The sequence below is a fragment of the Montipora foliosa genome, chromosome 4 (assembly GCF_036669935.1).
Source record: "Montipora foliosa isolate CH-2021 chromosome 4, ASM3666993v2, whole genome shotgun sequence".
In the NCBI taxonomy this organism is placed as follows: domain Eukaryota; kingdom Metazoa; phylum Cnidaria; class Anthozoa; order Scleractinia; family Acroporidae; genus Montipora; species Montipora foliosa.
This window is the reverse complement of record NC_090872.1, coordinates 17,015,424-17,032,923: the sequence shown is the minus strand read 5'-3', so window position 1 is coordinate 17,032,923 and position 17,500 is coordinate 17,015,424. Positions and strand designations below refer to the sequence as shown.

At 37.8% G+C, this 17,500-nt stretch overlaps 1 protein-coding gene across 1 annotated transcript in view; it reads left to right on the top strand.

Moving 5' to 3' along the window:
• The first annotated feature begins 820 nt into the window (after positions 1–820).
• The window catches only part of LOC138000060 (calnexin-like), a 37,786-nt gene continuing 21,106 nt past the window's right edge, over positions 821–17,500 (top strand). Inside the window, exons 1-8 of the mRNA XM_068846202.1 lie at positions 821–1,123; positions 1,208–1,329; positions 3,294–3,352; positions 4,174–4,238; positions 5,262–5,338; positions 5,636–5,717; positions 13,041–13,109; positions 13,789–14,145. Of these exons, the coding sequence (XP_068702303.1) occupies positions 992–1,123; positions 1,208–1,329; positions 3,294–3,352; positions 4,174–4,238; positions 5,262–5,338; positions 5,636–5,717; positions 13,041–13,109; positions 13,789–14,145 (963 nt within the window). The 5' untranslated portion in view covers positions 821–991. The remainder of the gene's footprint in view (positions 1,124–1,207; positions 1,330–3,293; positions 3,353–4,173; positions 4,239–5,261; positions 5,339–5,635; positions 5,718–13,040; positions 13,110–13,788; positions 14,146–17,500) is intronic.

Below are 17,500 nucleotides of genomic sequence, written 5' to 3'. Positions count from 1 at the left end.
TAGTGATCAAAGTTCCATAGTGTACAGTGTCAAAGGCCTTGGAAAAATCGGCCAAGACCATTAGTGTAACCTCCCCTTTCTTCATTGCCTTAATTTAATAAGGTCGTCGTGCCTAGTAGTACACGGTACTTGTAGAGTTTCCTTTTCGAAAACTAGAAAGTCAGCAATTAAGGACGGACTCGGTCTGACAGAAAGAAGTCAATTGAGTCCCTACAAGCTTCTCAAATATCTTTGATAGAGCAGGCATGATGGAGATAGGCCTGAAATGCTCTTGCAACAATGGGTTTTCTATTTTGTGGATGGGAATTATTCTTGCATTTTTCCAAGCCTTTGGAAAATACGATTTTCTAATACAGTTGTTAATTATAGCAGTCAGAGGACTGGCAATAATATCAGCAACCAACTTGACAAACTTGACAGGTAACTTGACTTATTGGCGGTTCGTTGTAGTTGGGAGCGGCCATATTTGTGTGTGCTGTGTTCTGTTAGTCAATAAACATGATCCATGATAGAGGGGCTATTGCGGTCAAATTATTTGATGAGATTTCCACTAACCCTCAACGTAGCCAGCCTACACTGCTCCTGCTCCCAGATAGAAACACTATAAACAACTAAACAAGAACTCACGGAGAAGCTCAGCTCATTATTGTATAGGTGAGCATTACGAGAAACTTGAAAAATCAACAATCGCAAAAAATGAAGAGCAACCATAAATGTTACCCTGCAGCCGCAAAGAATCTGAGATGATCAAAGTTTTCTTCCTGACGTTTAACGATTTTTGATTGGTTTATTTGAGGGAAGTCATGTCCAGTCCTTGCTCGTTCAATACCCCATGTGTCATCCCTTTCAACCATTCACTTACTTCCACGAGTCTAATTTGAATGTGTATTCTGTCATTTACACTTCAAACAGTTCTTTCTTTTCCCTTCAAATTTAAAAAAAACTTCCTTAAAACTGTCGGCTAGTCGCTCTGCCCGAGACTACCCTCACTATGCGGTTAGATAAATTCTATGTGTCCGTGGCAGTTATAACTCTTCTTTGTGCTTTGTCGTTTTGTGACAACGCTGACGATGATTACGAAGAAGATGTCGAGGTAGACAGCGAAAGCGAGCAAGATGATAAGGCAAGAAGAAGAAGCCTTCTCCATTTCAAGTGCTTCAGAAAAGCATCAGTATGATTATTGTTTCCTGCTGTTGTTATCTGACAGGGTAAAGAGAAAAAGAAAGTAACTGAAACGGAGTCGTACACACCACCAACGATCACTTTAGAACATGAGGAGTCTGTTTTCTTTGTGGAGCCCTTTGCAAAGCGAAGCGAATTCGAGAGCAGGTAATCTTCAACAAAACATTCCAAAAATAGAAGATTTCATCCTCTTATTTTTTGAATAGCTAACCTTCAGATTTTCTGCACCATGTACATTTTGTACTACTAGTTTTGACTTATCGGTCATGCACAGGCAAGCGTTTTTATTAGAGATTTACACTTTTTGTGGTTGTACTTCTTTATTGACCGTAATGCCATTTGAATTTTCTTCTGAGAGTGTCAACGTTCGTGCTACATTGAAAAACTGAACCCACCCTAAAACAATGAATCTTTTGACATTTTTAATGCGAAGCTTGCACTTTCCTACATGGCATTTAGTTATCCTGAACACCTTTGATCCAAAAAGATAGGCTTGTGGCTCACAGCTTTTTTTCCTGTAATCCAGTGCAAGGTTGAAAAGTATATAGACAGTATAATTTGAGGTGCAACAGGTGGGAGTCATTTTGTTGTCATAGGTGTGGACGTACTATGTTACTCAGGGCCTACAAGTAAAGTAAAGGAAAGTAAAGTAAAGTAACCATAGTTAACATCGATAACTCGTAACAGTAATTCAACTGACAAACCTGAGGTTGACGGTGCACTCATTTTACTCCCCCCTTGCCATCAGTGCTCCGTTCTACGGGTGTTTAAAGCTACTTTGCTACACGGAAAGGAAAGAGGTCGAAACAAGGATGCGAGATCTGGGAATCGAACTCAGGACCTCTTGCACCAAGGCCGCGCACTGACCGACTAACAACGAATGGTTATTACACACAATATTATTGTTTTTCGTTTTTTCGATTAGGAATATTTGTAGGGAGCAAAAAGCAAAGAAGAAGCAGAAACGGTGTATGAAAAGTGTTAAATAGTAGTAATAGCCTTGAAACTGATTTCTCTTTTGAAAACAAAGCACTAACAAAATAGGCAGTCGGAGAGTGTACTTTGTCAGGAAGGCCTGTCTGATTCATATTTGAGCATAGTTAGTTTGCATTACAACAATTTAGGGCACCGCACCCCTAGCATTATAGGCACCTGTGCCTTGCTCTTCGGCTCCATGCTTATACCCATTCAATGATGCAAACAAAAAATTATGGTGATTTTAGAATATAACTAGGGTTGACGAATGGTAACATTCGAGTTAGGGTTAGGAATGTTTGCAAATCCGAGACCGAGACTGAGACCAGAGCATGCAAGACTTCAAACAATATAAACAAGACTTTGAGACTCTTTGCAAAGGCTGTCGAGATTTTGAGATCAGATGAAAAGTTTGTGAGTGGCAAAATTTTTGGAAGTACCACCCCTCATATATGAAGTTTCATATATCTGAACTGCAGAATGGACATGGAATGAAAGTTACAAATGTCATTGCAGTTAGATGAGCAATCCAAGTTGTTAGCAGTAAGCCATATAAAAAAACCCAGGCTTGAATAAGACGTGAACCCATGTCTGTGTGATTGTGCTGTACTTGCTCTACCAACTGAGCTACAAATGTCAAGCCAGTGGGAGCTGTCTAGTTGTGATTTAGGGTACTGGTGTTTTGGGTGTATTGTTAGGGTGCTTCTAATTACTCTGCCTACGAGGCCCAGAGTTCAGGATTTAGCATTGGTTCTTTTATTGTCAGGTCACTATTTTTCTGTGCATATGTAAGAATCATTCATTGTAGTTTAGTTAACTGTTTTTTTTTATAGTTTATCACCATGTTAAGTCATGTGGTACATGGTCTTTTCTTTCTGGTGAAAGACTCTTTATGATTAGATTAAAAGTCTAGGATCTCTATATTCAGACATGATATTTTTTACATTACAACAAGGTTACATGGCAACGTTTATTCAATTCATTGCCATGCCAGTGATGTTTGTTTATCATGAAGAAAATAATATGCCTGAATTGTCTCAAGGTTGTTTTTGAGACTCTTGATGCAAGACATGCTGATATTGTTTAAATATCAACCTATATGCAGCTTGGATTTTTTTTTTTTTTTTTTTAAACAGATGGATGACATCTGAAGCCAAGAAAGATGGGGTGGATGCTGACATTTCTAAATACGATGGCAAGTTCCTGTTATTTTAAAGTAGTGTAAAACTTGCCTAATTTTAATCAAGTTGTACATATGGTTTTAGATGACAGAAAGCATTCTTTTAAGGGAATTGCATGTAGTTTCCAAAGCATCAGAGACAAAGTAATTATTTGCTTTGGGGCTGGACAATCTGCAAACCAGCGAGTCATATGAGTCCTGCAAATTTCACTCTGATAAACTGTTATTAAGTCTAGGCACCCATTTTAAAACAGTTAGCTTTCAATAACTGTGTGGCTCCTATGACTTGCAGGCATGGCTTGCATGACTCGCATGACTCGCTGGCTCGCACATTGTCCACACTTATTTGCTTCACACAGTTGTGTGTTGTTACCCCAACACTATTTAACATTTTAAAACTTGTGTCATAATATATTGTTTTGTAGTACAGGCAGTGATACAGCTGGAGGTGTTTGCCATAGAATTACAAACTACAAACATTATTGCATTATGTACATTGCTCATTTTATTGTGTGGAAGTTGTGATGGGATCTCCTCTCAATTCTTGAAATGATGAACTTTTCTGTTATGCCCTGGGCATGTTCAGTAAGAAAATCTGATTCCTCCTGAATGGGAGTTCAACCTTTGACCTTGTTGGAATGTCCTACCCTCAAGCTATGGGTGATTCGTTGTAGCTCAGGTCAGCAAACTAGGTTCAGTTGTAACAGATGTCCTGTTTTCTGCCTTGACGTGTGTGTCAAATGGCGGCATGCTAGATGGGATATTGAGTGAGATGGTTAGGTTTATTCTTATATCTTACATGAGAAGAAACGTTTTTCTACTGTTACTCTTTAAAGGTGAATGGTCTTTTGAAGAGCCGGTAACTAAGCTATTTACTGGAGACCTTGGACTTGTTCTAAAGGTATTTTTTAGTGAAAAAGTAGACCATAATTTTTTTTGCTGGGAATGACAGCTTTCCGACGGTTCACAGTTCCCTACATGTATCTTCCCATTCCATTGTCAACATCATACATGTCTGCTAACTGCCGCTGTCTTTCTCGTGGGAAACTGTATGGTCTTCATTTTTTTTCTCTCATGTAGAATTTCTGTTGCACCAGCAATGGCAACAACTGATTGGTCTATTGAATAATGTATCTTAAAGTGCTTGGACATGAGCTGTCATTGAAAGTCAGTGACTGTTTTTACCAAAGTGGCTCTCAGCTCAGTCAAATTTGCTGGCAGGTGGCACTATTTTGCCACCAACAACGAATATCTGGCGCCTGCTTGAGTTCATTGATAGCAAATTTTATGTGAAGTCTCCACTAGACCAAAATTAATTGTAACCAAAAAGTATATATCGTTTCTTTTGGTGAATGAAAATTGAAGTAAATTTTTGGCTCAAACTGACTCTTGCGAGGTTACTAGCCTGGCCACTTGAACGGTCAGCTGTCAAAGCTCTTGCAGATGCAAGCAAGGAGTCAAAACGAGCTTGTGGGGACATTTCCACTGCTTCTCAGAAAATTTCTAAATTCATTTGTAACATATCAGGTATGTCATCTTAGAAAGCCTTGGTGTTTCATTTCTACACTGATGTTTTTTAAGGATTTGAAGAGTTTGATTAGAATTGTTGATTTCATAAGGATCTGTTTGTATTATTTTGACTATTAACTTACCTTTATCGATTGCAAATAGTCACATTTATAACAAACAACTGCATGTGCACACATTTTGAAAGCAAGGGAAACCATTAAAATGCACCCGATATATCTGTTTGAAGCCTATAAATTGTCAAAATGTTTCGGGGAGCATGACCCAGATCCCCCAACCACGCAAGGGCCAGATCTTAAACCCTAACCCCACACAATTTTTTTCATTTACATGTATTCATGACTTGTTTAAACTGAATGCAAGTTTACCTCAATCTCTTGCTTTGTTTTTTGTTTAGTCAAAGGCAAGACATCATGCAATCTCAGCTATGTTAAAGAGACCATTTGAGTTTAAGGACAAGCCATTTGTTGTGCAGTGAGTATTTTTCTTTCTTTTCTTCTTTCATAGTAGAGTCAATGAAAATTGTAAATTGAGTTATTTTATGACTGAAATTCACACACCTTGCTCAGTATATGTTGTCAATAAGTCAACTACTGACAAGAATGCCCTTTGGTACAATGTATGTTGCTGTTTTGCCTGGCGGCTACTGAGCTGCAGTGTTTGTTAAGCCTTTTGCATTTCCAGGCCCCCGTTCACTGAGTGATTTTCAGATACTGCCACCCCCCATGGCAAATTTGGTGTAATGCAAATGACTAGAGTCTTTGTTTTTAGATATGAAGTGAAGTTTCAACAGGCAATGGAATGTGGTGGAGCTTACGTCAAACTTCTCTCCAACCATGATGCCCTTAATTTGGTAATTTAATGATATTACGTTTTATATTAAACCAGAGTTTTTAGTGCAGAAAGTGGGTGCTGGTATAGAGCGTTTTCACTCATGTGACTATTTTTATCCAATCTGTCACTGTTGCTTAGCAACCGTTACCATGTCCACCATGTTGGTGTTCCATCATTGAAGGTATATATATATGAGCTTTTAGTGATTTATCAATACAAGAGTGATATATTTTTACAGTTTTCTCTGGAAATTCGACAATTGTCAGCATGGTCCTTTGTCTGATGGTTGGCTGCAGTAACAAAACCGGGAAAAAGTCTAAAGAAGACATAAAAAAGCAATAAAATACTATCGTGTTCCTGGTGTTCATAATCACCAACTCTGGAATTCTGCCAACAGTCGAGCGGACCTAAGAGAAGCGAAGCTTGAAAGCGATCGTGTATGCAGTGAATATTTGTGACCTCTCGTGCGAAAACGTTTGTAACAACTAGTCGTTCTGAGGCATGAAGCGGTGAAGTAACCGTGAAGTCGTGGTGAGAACGAAAAGGGAAGTCATTCTCACGAGTGAAGGAGTCGTTCTTAAGTAATAGTGACTCCTGAGAGTGGAATTGGAAGCCACGGCGCACCTTTCGGTATGCAAATTTCAAAAGTCAGCAGACACGCTTGCCTGCCGTGAATACCCATCGTGGTTGTGGGAAAATCTTTGACCCATTAGTGAATCTTGCATCCTTACGTACGAAAGTGGCTCAACGTCGGGAAAACAACACACTGCAAGCACGATTTACTTTTTTATTTTATTTCATTTAACACGCTCCAGACATGCTACTCATGCGCCAAATTTTTTAGCAGAATAGGCTTAAGCGCGGCGCACACAGTGAGGAAAGAGCTAGCAAACTGCCTCACAGTTCCTCACGTGTGTGGAAGAATGGGAATTAAAAAAAAAAGATCCGAGATTATTTTCTTGAGGTTTCATGTTGTCTTTCCAAAACACTGCAGACACGCGTGATTTACAGTGGAAACATGCTTTTCACCGGCGTGAACCAATTCACATGGCAGTGCACTGTCTATTTCTAAGGCACCTGTGAGCTTGCCGCGCATTCGGTCATTCACAAGACTTTCCTAAGGAACGTTAGCGTGAGAGATCACATTTTATGTCAGATTGGGTTTGTTTTGACGTCAATTGGTTGCCCACGCAAAAAGTACAATCTTGGAAAAAACTCGTTGGGAAAATGTGACTCTCTAATTTGTCTGTGTGATGAAGATTAAATTCTTCCTACTTTCGCCCCTCCTCCCATTTCAATGTTGGTTAAAAAACGGCCAAAGCTTGCACAGTATTTTTCATAATATTATCAACATTGGTATGGGGGGTGGGGACCAATATACTTTGTGAGTGGGCATCAAATGATGCTTAAGGTTACTCTAACCTTTTGGGGTGCCTCACTATCGTAAGCATGTTAATTTTGGTAAAACTCTGGACAGCAAACTATATATCAACGAAAAGGTAATAAAATGAAGAATCCGAATATATGAACGTTTAAAGGTTATAATGGCTTTTCTTAGCGTGCGCGAGGCTTCAAACTCAAAACCATACATGTTCACTACCCACCTTCGCATTATCACGCGCAATAACCAAACAAACTGTACTATTTTAACCTTTCTCTCTATAGGCTACCAAAGTGTGTCGGGCTTTTAGGATCTTCCCATTGGTTTCAGACTTTGAAGTTGACCAATAGAAAATTTCCGTTTTGCGACACGTAGAGACGCTTCAAAGTAAAAATATTTCAAATTTTTGAAAAGCCCGACACGCTTTCCTGCAACAATATCCGACGATCATTTTGGCCAAATTTCGTAAAAATTCGACAAATCTACATACCCTATAAATTCATTTGAAGAGGACCTAGTCCTGGAAAAATAAACCCTGAGTTTTTGAGAAGAAAAGATTTTACACGTTTTCACACCTTGTCAATGCGGGTGTGAATGCGGTCATGCCGCTATGATGTCGCCAACCAATGAAAATCGACGTAAGGCCCCCTGAAGAGGGTTTGTGACAAAACAGTTTTGAATTCGCCTGAAAAGGCATTCAGCGTTGCATCATTAGCCACAGATTATTGATTGCAGACTCAACCACATTGACTACAAATAAATGGCGAACTCAACACTAGGTAAAGTGAAGATTCCCGGATGTATTCCTGCGTCAAACTGCACGGGAGCACTGAGGTGTTGACAAGTGTTGACATCTCATAACACCTTGGGGGATTAACATTTTAGTCACGCAAAACACAAAATTTGCAATAACTACGCAAGAAAAAAAACCTTTTCAAATAATTTCTTTTTTAGAGCAAAGTAAATATAATGAGCTATCTTATGATGGCTTTTTAAAATTTTGCAAAATTAGAGACTGAAAAGGTTATCAGTTGCCTTAAGCTAGAATTCTTCCCAAGAGTTTTGTCCGAGATTGTATAATCCATGTTCTCATGAATATAAGAACATTCAAAGAGTTTTAATGACTATGGACAGTTGTGAGAGTCCCTATACTGGTGTAATTTGAATGCTACTGGACAGTTGCTTGTGGGTTTTGGGGACAAAAAGGTACCTTGACGTTTATTACCAAATGAAGACAATTGCGTTCATGACAGTTCTGAAGGTTGTTGATTATTCCACTTACTGTAGTGGCTTAGTCATGGATTGGTTGCAAGGCTATGAGCATGCTTTTAACTCAAGAGAATTCAAAGAAAGCTTCTCCCCTCAGAGAGAGACTGCAATTGCAATTAGTAGTATTTATCGAACCTTAGGAAACGTTTTTAACTGTGGTCTGTGTTACAGGTTCATTACAAAGACAACTTACCGGTAACACCAACCATTCAATAAAACAACGGCTAACAGATAGTTTCAACGGTTAACAGGGAAGACGCAATGAAAACAATAGATGGTCATTGTTTCTTTCCGAGAGGTGCACGTTATTCATTGTTAACCAGTGATATGACTACACTTTCTTCTGTTAATCGTGCCAACTGCCTTAAATCATTGTTTTGGGTTCATTCTGTTGTGAAATTGCAAACCATGAAGGGGATTCCACCAAAAATTGAGACAATTACATGTCTGTTCATTATTGTATCAATTGTGTTGTGTATTCACCGTAACGCAATTATGTCTTTGCGTGACCAACTTGAAAAAGTTTTCTGTTTCTCTCAAGGACACCACACATGTAATAAACAGTTGGTATTTGGTACGCTCCTTGATTTCTTAAATAGAATCGCATCAATACGGCCTGTCTTAGATGGAAATGCATTTCAACTTCGTGTAATGACTCCTTGTTGCCGAACACTCAACTTATTTGGACGTCCTCCAGCGTATTTCTTTGCTACACTTTGTCTTTCCTCAACAGGTGTTTTAAATTCTATGAACAGACGATTTTAAAACTTTGCACTTTTCAATAGAACCCTAGAACCCCAATAATAACCATACTGGTCACTTGCTACTTACTGATTAGCACTGTCTGCCATTGTTAAGTCACAAAGGTTTGGCTTTCATTACATGTAAGCATGGTCTATAATTGGAAACAACAATAGTATGTACAAATTAAGCAGCATATAATGGCGTAAAAGATATGTCAACTGTGTTGGTCAACTAGAAAGCCTTCGCTACGTTGGCCACCATACACATTTTATGACCTGTACTGTAATTATTTAATCCTGTAGCCATGTGTTGTGACTATACTTCTCTCTCTCTATGTTAATTTTTATGTAAATAGTGTGAAATAAGTGAAATAAAATGAAATAAAAAATAATAAATGAACCATGTCCAAGTTTGACCTTAATTAGATGCATGAGTATTTCAATAAGTATCACAAAGTGTCCCCTTGCTCTTCTCGCCAACTTCAACATCACTCGTGTCTCGGAATACTGACATTTTACGTCACAAAGTGTCCCCCAAATGCTGCTCTTTAAGTAAAGATTAACTGCTGCATTTACCCAAAGCTAAAAATAACGCTAACCTTTACACTTACCCAATTGTTGAAAATAGGTAGCAAATGCTTAGAAATGCCAAAATTAGGCGTGTATCTACATGTAATTAGGGTCAAACCTGGACATGTGTTCTTAATTGTTTCTTGTCAATGTTTACATCACTCATCTCTCTCCACATTGACTTTAGCTTACTCGAATTTTCTTGTCATTTCGAATGGCCTACAATCTTGGACAAAACTCTTGGGATGCTTAAGCATCATTTGACGTGCACTCACTGAAGTATATTGGTCCTTCCCCCCCTCCCCCAACCCCCCCAACCCCCCCATTCCAATGTTGATAATAAGATGCAAAATACTTTGCAAGCCTTTGGCCATTTTTTTAGGGAACATTGGAATGGGGGAAAGAGGGAAAGTAGGAAGAATTTAATCTTCATCACACAGACAAATTAGATTGTCACATTTTCCCAACGAGTTTTGTCTGAGATTGTGAAAATATGAAAAATGAGAAAAAGTTACAGCAGATTCATTGCCCTTTGAATCAACTTTAAAGTGGTACTATGGTTTTCAGAGTTTTTAGCAGAGTTTTCGATTAAATTATCTTCCAAAGCGATTCTTAGATTGTCTGGTGTGTTGTAAATTACGCAAGTGATATATCCTATATGCATCTGATAACAACTGATAACAGTTGATCGGTAAGTAGGTGAAGTCTGTCGAGTCATACATCACCATTACGGAATGTCACGTTAACTGCTCGTTTTTACCACAATTTTTCTTTTTTCTTAACCGATCGGTAACCTGTTGGTTAGCTGTCGGTAGACTGTCGGTAAGCTGTCGGTCAACTGTTGGCCGACAGTTGACCGACAGTCGGCTGACAGGATTTTTGGGGAGCTCTTCTTCACAATAACCCAAATTTGTACCCCTTGATTTTTTGAGTGCACCACATAGAATTCCATAAAGGAACAAGAATGCCATTTACCGTTTGCAAATATCTGCATTGGTTCCGGAGATATTTAAGTATGAAAAATGGGTAAAATATGCAAATGAGATGACTGTTGACGTCATGCACTCGACCTGCAGTATTATGTTGAGTATATATACAGAGCTAACTTGGCCAATTTGCAGTGCAGACCATTGAAACATGGTAGTCAAATAGTTCTACAGGAAACACACTTACGGCAATAAAAAATTCTGTTCCAAAAATTCTGTTCCCAACTCACTCTTTTCCAGTCCCCACCCAGTTGATTTCAATATGTTAATGATTTTCAGCTTGAAAAATGTTAAACAAGGCCACGAACTCGAGCTAACATATTTATATGCTTGCTGGATCATGTATATGAAGTGCTGTTAGTAAATATCAAAATGGAATGCCAAAGGTGGTCAGGAAAGCTTTTAATATGGGGGAGGTCTGGAACCCAGTATGATGCCATGGTAACAGAACTGTTAAACTCATTGTGGAGAACATTTAGTAGAATCTTCTGCAAAAAATCAAAAATTTCTGATACAAATTGGCTGAGATATCTCTTTTCATCATATTTGAACAAAATTTGGTTGAGTGTATGACGTCATCACTTGGCTAATTTGTATAGTTTAAAAATTCGCATATCTCTGGAATGAAAAGAGATATTAAAAAAAAGTAAACAGCATTTTTCGTCTCATGTAGACTACTTGATTATGTTTCAAAATGGCGTAGATAGGAAAGACGTGATTTTCGTCGGAGTACCCCTTAAAAAAGAAATAGCAACAAAGCTACAGAAAATATCTCAACCTGAGGTCAAACTATCAAGGAAATACTTACCGATGATGACAAATCTTTGTCTTTCATTTGTTCCTTTTGAGTAAATTTAGTAAAGGACAAAACAAAATGAAACTGTTTCCTCTTTGGAACCAAAATTGAACTTGAGAATTGGATAAGTCCAATGCTAAAGTTTGTTTTGTGCAGTAGATGAAACTAGAAAGGGAAACTACTGTAAGGGCATTTGTTGTATGCTAAGAACCACAGTGCTTTCCCTGTTTAAACAGGAAGAACAAGATAAATTATATGAGTGAATGAAAATAAAATATGTAAAGTATCCTGGTATTCTTACCTTTGTCTATGGTTTAGATAGTATTTCATGTGTATCTTTAATGAAAAAAGTAAGTTCAATTTTAAAACAATGCAGTACAGACATCAAGCAACATATGTTATAATGCATGTCCAAATATTTCTTATCAAAGAGGTCTGTGATGGTTTTAATGTTCCTGCTTTGTGATACAAATGTCTGAGAATATAAGGAGTAATTAAACTTAACAGCACTGGTTTGGTATTGCAGGAGTTCATCTTGGCATAAAAATCACTCATTTCACAAGGCGATGGAGGTGCGATTTTATGGTTACCTTGCTTTGCAATGGCTAGGGTTTCCCCTTTTGAAGAATACAAATGATCAGTGGAACATCAAGTTTTTATCTATGTTTTCTGGCTTATGTGAAATCGATATTTTCTACTTCAGAAGATGGCTTGTTTTTGACATAAGATTTGTGCAAATTTTAACTCAGCCGTGCACGCCAGTTTACCTCAAGTTATGTGAATGGCAAACTTTTCCTATCACAACAAAATTTTGAATGAAGCCTGAAACCATGTGATTGTAGGCTTGAAGGCTGTGAAAGGCTTTGAACTGTTCTTGCAAATAATGACTTGTTTCAAGCACCAAATATGATACTAAATTGACTGATTCTACTGGTGGTAAACATTCTGGATCAAAGTTCTTGTAGGAAATTATGAATGGATCAATTCCAATAGGAGAAATCTTTTCTCTAGCTGTATCGTTCCTCAACCTTTGAATCAAGACACTTGGCATAATCTCCAAGTCATATGGGCTGATCAGTCATTCTAATTCCAACCTTATTTTTTCCTGTATGTATTGAGGTTTCAAGCAATCTGAAACGCCAGTTGGATTCAACAACTTTTAGAGCATCAGATATATTACTGTATTTTATGAGAGATTATCCTTAAAAATTATTTTAAACGCATCAAAAATGAGCTCACTATGAAATTTTTGATCTTTCTTTACAATGTACAATTTGCATGGAACACCAATATGGCAGAGCCTCATTTTCAAGTATCTATCAAAAGCTGGTGCCACTATGTGAAAATGCTCTATAAGGGAAAAGCTTGTCTGATAATCACAACTTTGAATGAAATAGATACCATACTTAAAGTGCAGGTTATAGATGAAAGAGTGAAGTGGCTCTTGCATTTATCTGGACAATTTAAGCAATTATTGTGGATTTATAGACACATGAAAACTTCAGGCGGGTTCAATGGGGAATCCCATTTAATCACAACTTTGTCTTCAAAGTTCAGTTTCTCTTAATACTTAATATCCATATTTAATTTTTCATAGAAATTGTTTCATGACAGAAGCCCCTATACAATTATGTTTGGGCCCGACAAGTGCGGTGAAGATAAAAAGGTATGTTATATAGTCTGTGTACAGTACAGCTCAAAGATGAGCAATTAATGTGGATATTTTGTGGTTCAAATTTATTTAAAGCCAGTTCAATTTTGATTTTTCCTTTGTTTATGTGAAGAAAAATCAAAATTGAACTGATTTGAAAAAAATTGATCCAGTCACTCCTCAGGCACCACAGGATGCCCCAGTTGAGGAGTAAAATCGTCTGACGTTAGACAAAAAAAATCTAAAAAAATTATTGAACCACAACAGAAACATTTAATGGGGACAATACACATAGTGTTTTCCTGGTGGATTTCTTTTTTCCGAGTTTTTGGGTTCCTTACACTATATCTCTAACAAGGAAGGGTTTTTCCACCTAGGATTTTCATGGTAGATCTTTTGAGGTTGAAGAAGGACTTGATCAGGTTGTCACTGTAAATTTTGTTGTTTTTTTTTTGGCAGGGGGAGGGGGAGTGGGTTGGGGATTACATGGCTTCCATTTCAAAATACATAATTCTTTATGGGTGTCTTAAAAAGGTTGTCTGCAAATAGGTTCTGTCAACAGCAATAACTCTTTGAAGAGTAAATTTTGTTCCACCCCATTTTCATGATGAGTGGTTTTGCATTCAAAATTCCCTTAATTTGCAAATTGATGGACATGTATACAATGTTAACCTGCATTTTGCAATTCTTTCAGCTTCACTTCATTTTTAGGCACAAAAACCCAAAGACTGGTGAATATGAGGAAAAACATGCAAAAAAACCTACCGGGAATTTCCAGAGTGTTTTTGATGGTAAGAAGACACACCTATTTACCTTGGTCGTCAGGCCAGACAATACCTTTGAAGTATTTGTGGATCAATCAAGTGTGAACTCGGGCAGTTTATTGGACGATTTCACGCCAGCTGTCAATCCCCCTAAAGAAATTGACGACCCATCTGATAAAAAACCAGAAGACTGGGATGAACGAGAGAAAATTCCAGACCCTGATGCAGAAAAGCCTGATGACTGGGATGAGGATGCTCCTGCTAAAATACCTGACGCTGATGCTAAGGTTAGGTCTATTAAGTTATCATCCTCTCATTTAGATGCATTCTTCCACATTCATTTGAGGCATTATGATAATAATAATTAATAAGCTGAGAGAAACTTAACCATTTTGCAAAGTAATTTAGGGACGCTCAAAAGAGTTTCTTCTTTTTTCCCACAAATTATCAACATACTTTGTTCTTAGATAATTACAGTTAGGGTAATCTTATGAAAATGAAATTTGGCCAGAGTATTATGTATCCATCATACATTTCTCACATCATAGTTTTGGAAAAAAAAAAGACAGTGAACTCTTCCCATACAGCATTACCTGATAATGTTAGAAATCATCTCTAAAAGAATAATTAAAATCGGTTTAACAGAAAAAACATTTTTTTGAAATAATTGCCTAATTTTTTTTCTCCTACAAAATTGTTTTAAATTTCAAAGGCACACATTTCAAATTAATTTAAGTTAAAATGCAAAAAATGAAAAAAAAATTACTATTCGGAAGCAGAGATATAATTAAACAAGGAAAGTTGCAAAATCAGGAAAAATGAGGGAATTACAAGATCACTTTTAAGGAATGCGTCACCCACTCATTCGAGTCTGCACGCGAGTGGAGCTACATGCCAACACAAACGAATTTAAGTGACCATTATACCGTTTGTGCAAAATTTATGTAGTTTGCGTGAATATGAGATTTATGTTTATATTCCATCTAAATATAAATTAGAAGAGAGTAAGCTAAATTAGGGGTACCAATATATTTTTTATTTCCGGTGACCTGTTTTGAATCATGAGCTGACTCGAGCAGCTTTAGAATTGAGTGTCTGGCGTACACGTGTGGGCTCAGCTGAAAACCCTTTTGAGCTTCCTTAGTGGTACTATGATCAAACTTTTACCCCTTGATTTTTTGAGTGTATCACATAGAATTTCATGAAAGAACAAAAACGCCATTTACCGTTTGCAAATATCCTCATTAGTTTCGGAGATATTTAAGTTTGAAAAATGGGTAAAAATGCAAATGAGATGACTAATGACATCATACACTCAACCCAATATTATATTGAGTATATAAATAGAGCTACCTTGGCCAATTTACAGCGCAGACCATTGAAACTTGGTAGTCTAATAGTTCTACAGGAAACACACTTACATGTATGGCTATAAAAAATTATGTTCCCATGGCAATTCACTCTTTTCCAGTTTCCACCCACTTGATTTCAATATGTTAGTGATTTTCAGCTTGAAAAATGTTAAATAAGGCCACAACTTCGTGCTAACATATCTATATGCTTGCTGGATCATGCATATGAAGTGCTGTTAGCAAATATTAAAATGGAACGCCAAAGGTGACCAGAAAAGCTCATAATATGGGGGAGGTCTGGAACCCAGTATGATGCCATGGTAACAGAACTGTTAAGCTCATATTGTGGAGAACATTTAGTAGAATCTTGCTGCAAAAAATCAAAAATTTCTGACTCAGATTGGCTGAGATATCTCTTTTCATCATATTTAAACGAAATTTGGTTGAGTGTATGACATCATCACTTGGCTAATTTGCATATTTTCAAAACTCGAATATCTTTGGGACAAAAAGAAATATTTGAAAAAAGTAAACAGCATTTTTCTTCTCATGCAGACTACTTGTTTACGTTTCAAAATGGCTTAGATAGGAAAGATGCGATTTTCGTCATAGTACCACTTTAAGTCTGAAAAATGCAGGCCTAAATGGGACCTGTGGGACCTGTGTGATTACCCCTGTGTGATTATTCTGGTTTTTATTCAGAGAGATTAGTGAATACTCTAAATTTTTGAAATCCAGTTATGGCAAGGCATACTTTGTGCTTTGAAAAGATGCTGAAGATGCTTAAGATGCTATCGCGCCCTCAGAAATCAGGTGAACTGAGAAAGAAAGTCTTGTCGTGCCAAATTCTTTGAGTTAAAGGTCGAACACTTGAAAGAGAGTAAACTAGCTACCTGGTGGTGTGAGGTCAAGAAATTATGTGGAATGTCAACATCTAAGGACTCGGACTCAGCATCTTTGTACCAACACATTGATTGCAGTCAACCAACTTTTTCGCATCCGTTGAACGATGTCGCCAATTTTATAAACTCTGCCTTTTTGTCCGTAATGAGTGGTTTTGATCCTCTTTAATCCAACGCCGCTGAGGAATTACCCAATGAAGCTCCCCCTTTTCAAGTGTCCGCATTGTCTGTCTTCAAAAAACTATCATTTCTAAATCCATCTAAAGCCACTGGACCTGACGGTATTCCAGCATGGCTTCTCAAAGAAAATGCTGACCTATTCGCTGATCCAATAGCAAATATTATTAACCAATCCTTTAAAGAACAAAGACTCCCCCAGTCTTGGAAAGAGGCCGATATTGTTCCTATCCCGAAGCAGAAACCAATTAAAGACGTTAATAAACACCTACGCCTGATATCGCTCACTCCCGTTTTATCCAAGATTGCTGAGGAATAGGTAGTGGATCACATCAAACCATCTATACTTGCAAAGGTCGATGAACACCAATATGGAACGGTTCCAGGGTCCAATACTACCATCGCGCTCATTAGTATGATTCACGCATGGCTGAGCGCTACTGATGGTAATGGTGCTACTGTTCGTGTCGTCTTATTTGACTTTCGTGAGGCGTTCGACCTCATTGATCACACGATTTTGATGCAGAAGCTCTCGACTTTTGGCCTCCCTAGTGGTATTGTCACCTGGATAAAAGATTTCCTAACGGACGGCAGACAACGCGTCAAGCTCGCTCAAGATTGCTAATCTGAATGGGGAGTAATTCCATCAGGAGTGCTCCAAGGGACTAAATTGGGTCCATGGCTGTTCACCATCATGATCAACGACCTTTCTATCAACGGAGTTCCAATATGGAAGTATGTTGACGACACAACCATAGCTAAAACTGTATTAAAGAACCTTACAAGTAAGATCCAGCAGTATGTTGATGACCTATCCCAACGAGTGTCTGCCGACAAGTTCCTGCTGAACAAAGATAAATGAAAAGAACTGCGAATTAGTTTTACACGATCCAACAGGGATTTTGAGCCAATAAAGGTCAATAACAAGAACATTGACTGTGTTAGTAAAGCCAAAATTCTTGGCATAACCGTAGCAAACGATCTGAAGTGGAATGACCATGTGGACGAAGTTATCAAGAAAGTTAACAAGCGTTTATAAAACCAAAGGACCTTACAACCTTCTATATCACCTGTATTCAATCTATGATGGAGTACGCATGTGCATTATTTCATGATAGCCTGCCACAATATCTCTCCAATGATCTAGAGTACTGTCAGAAGCGTGTCTTGCGCATTATTCATCCGGGCAGAAGTTACGAGCAAGCACTAGA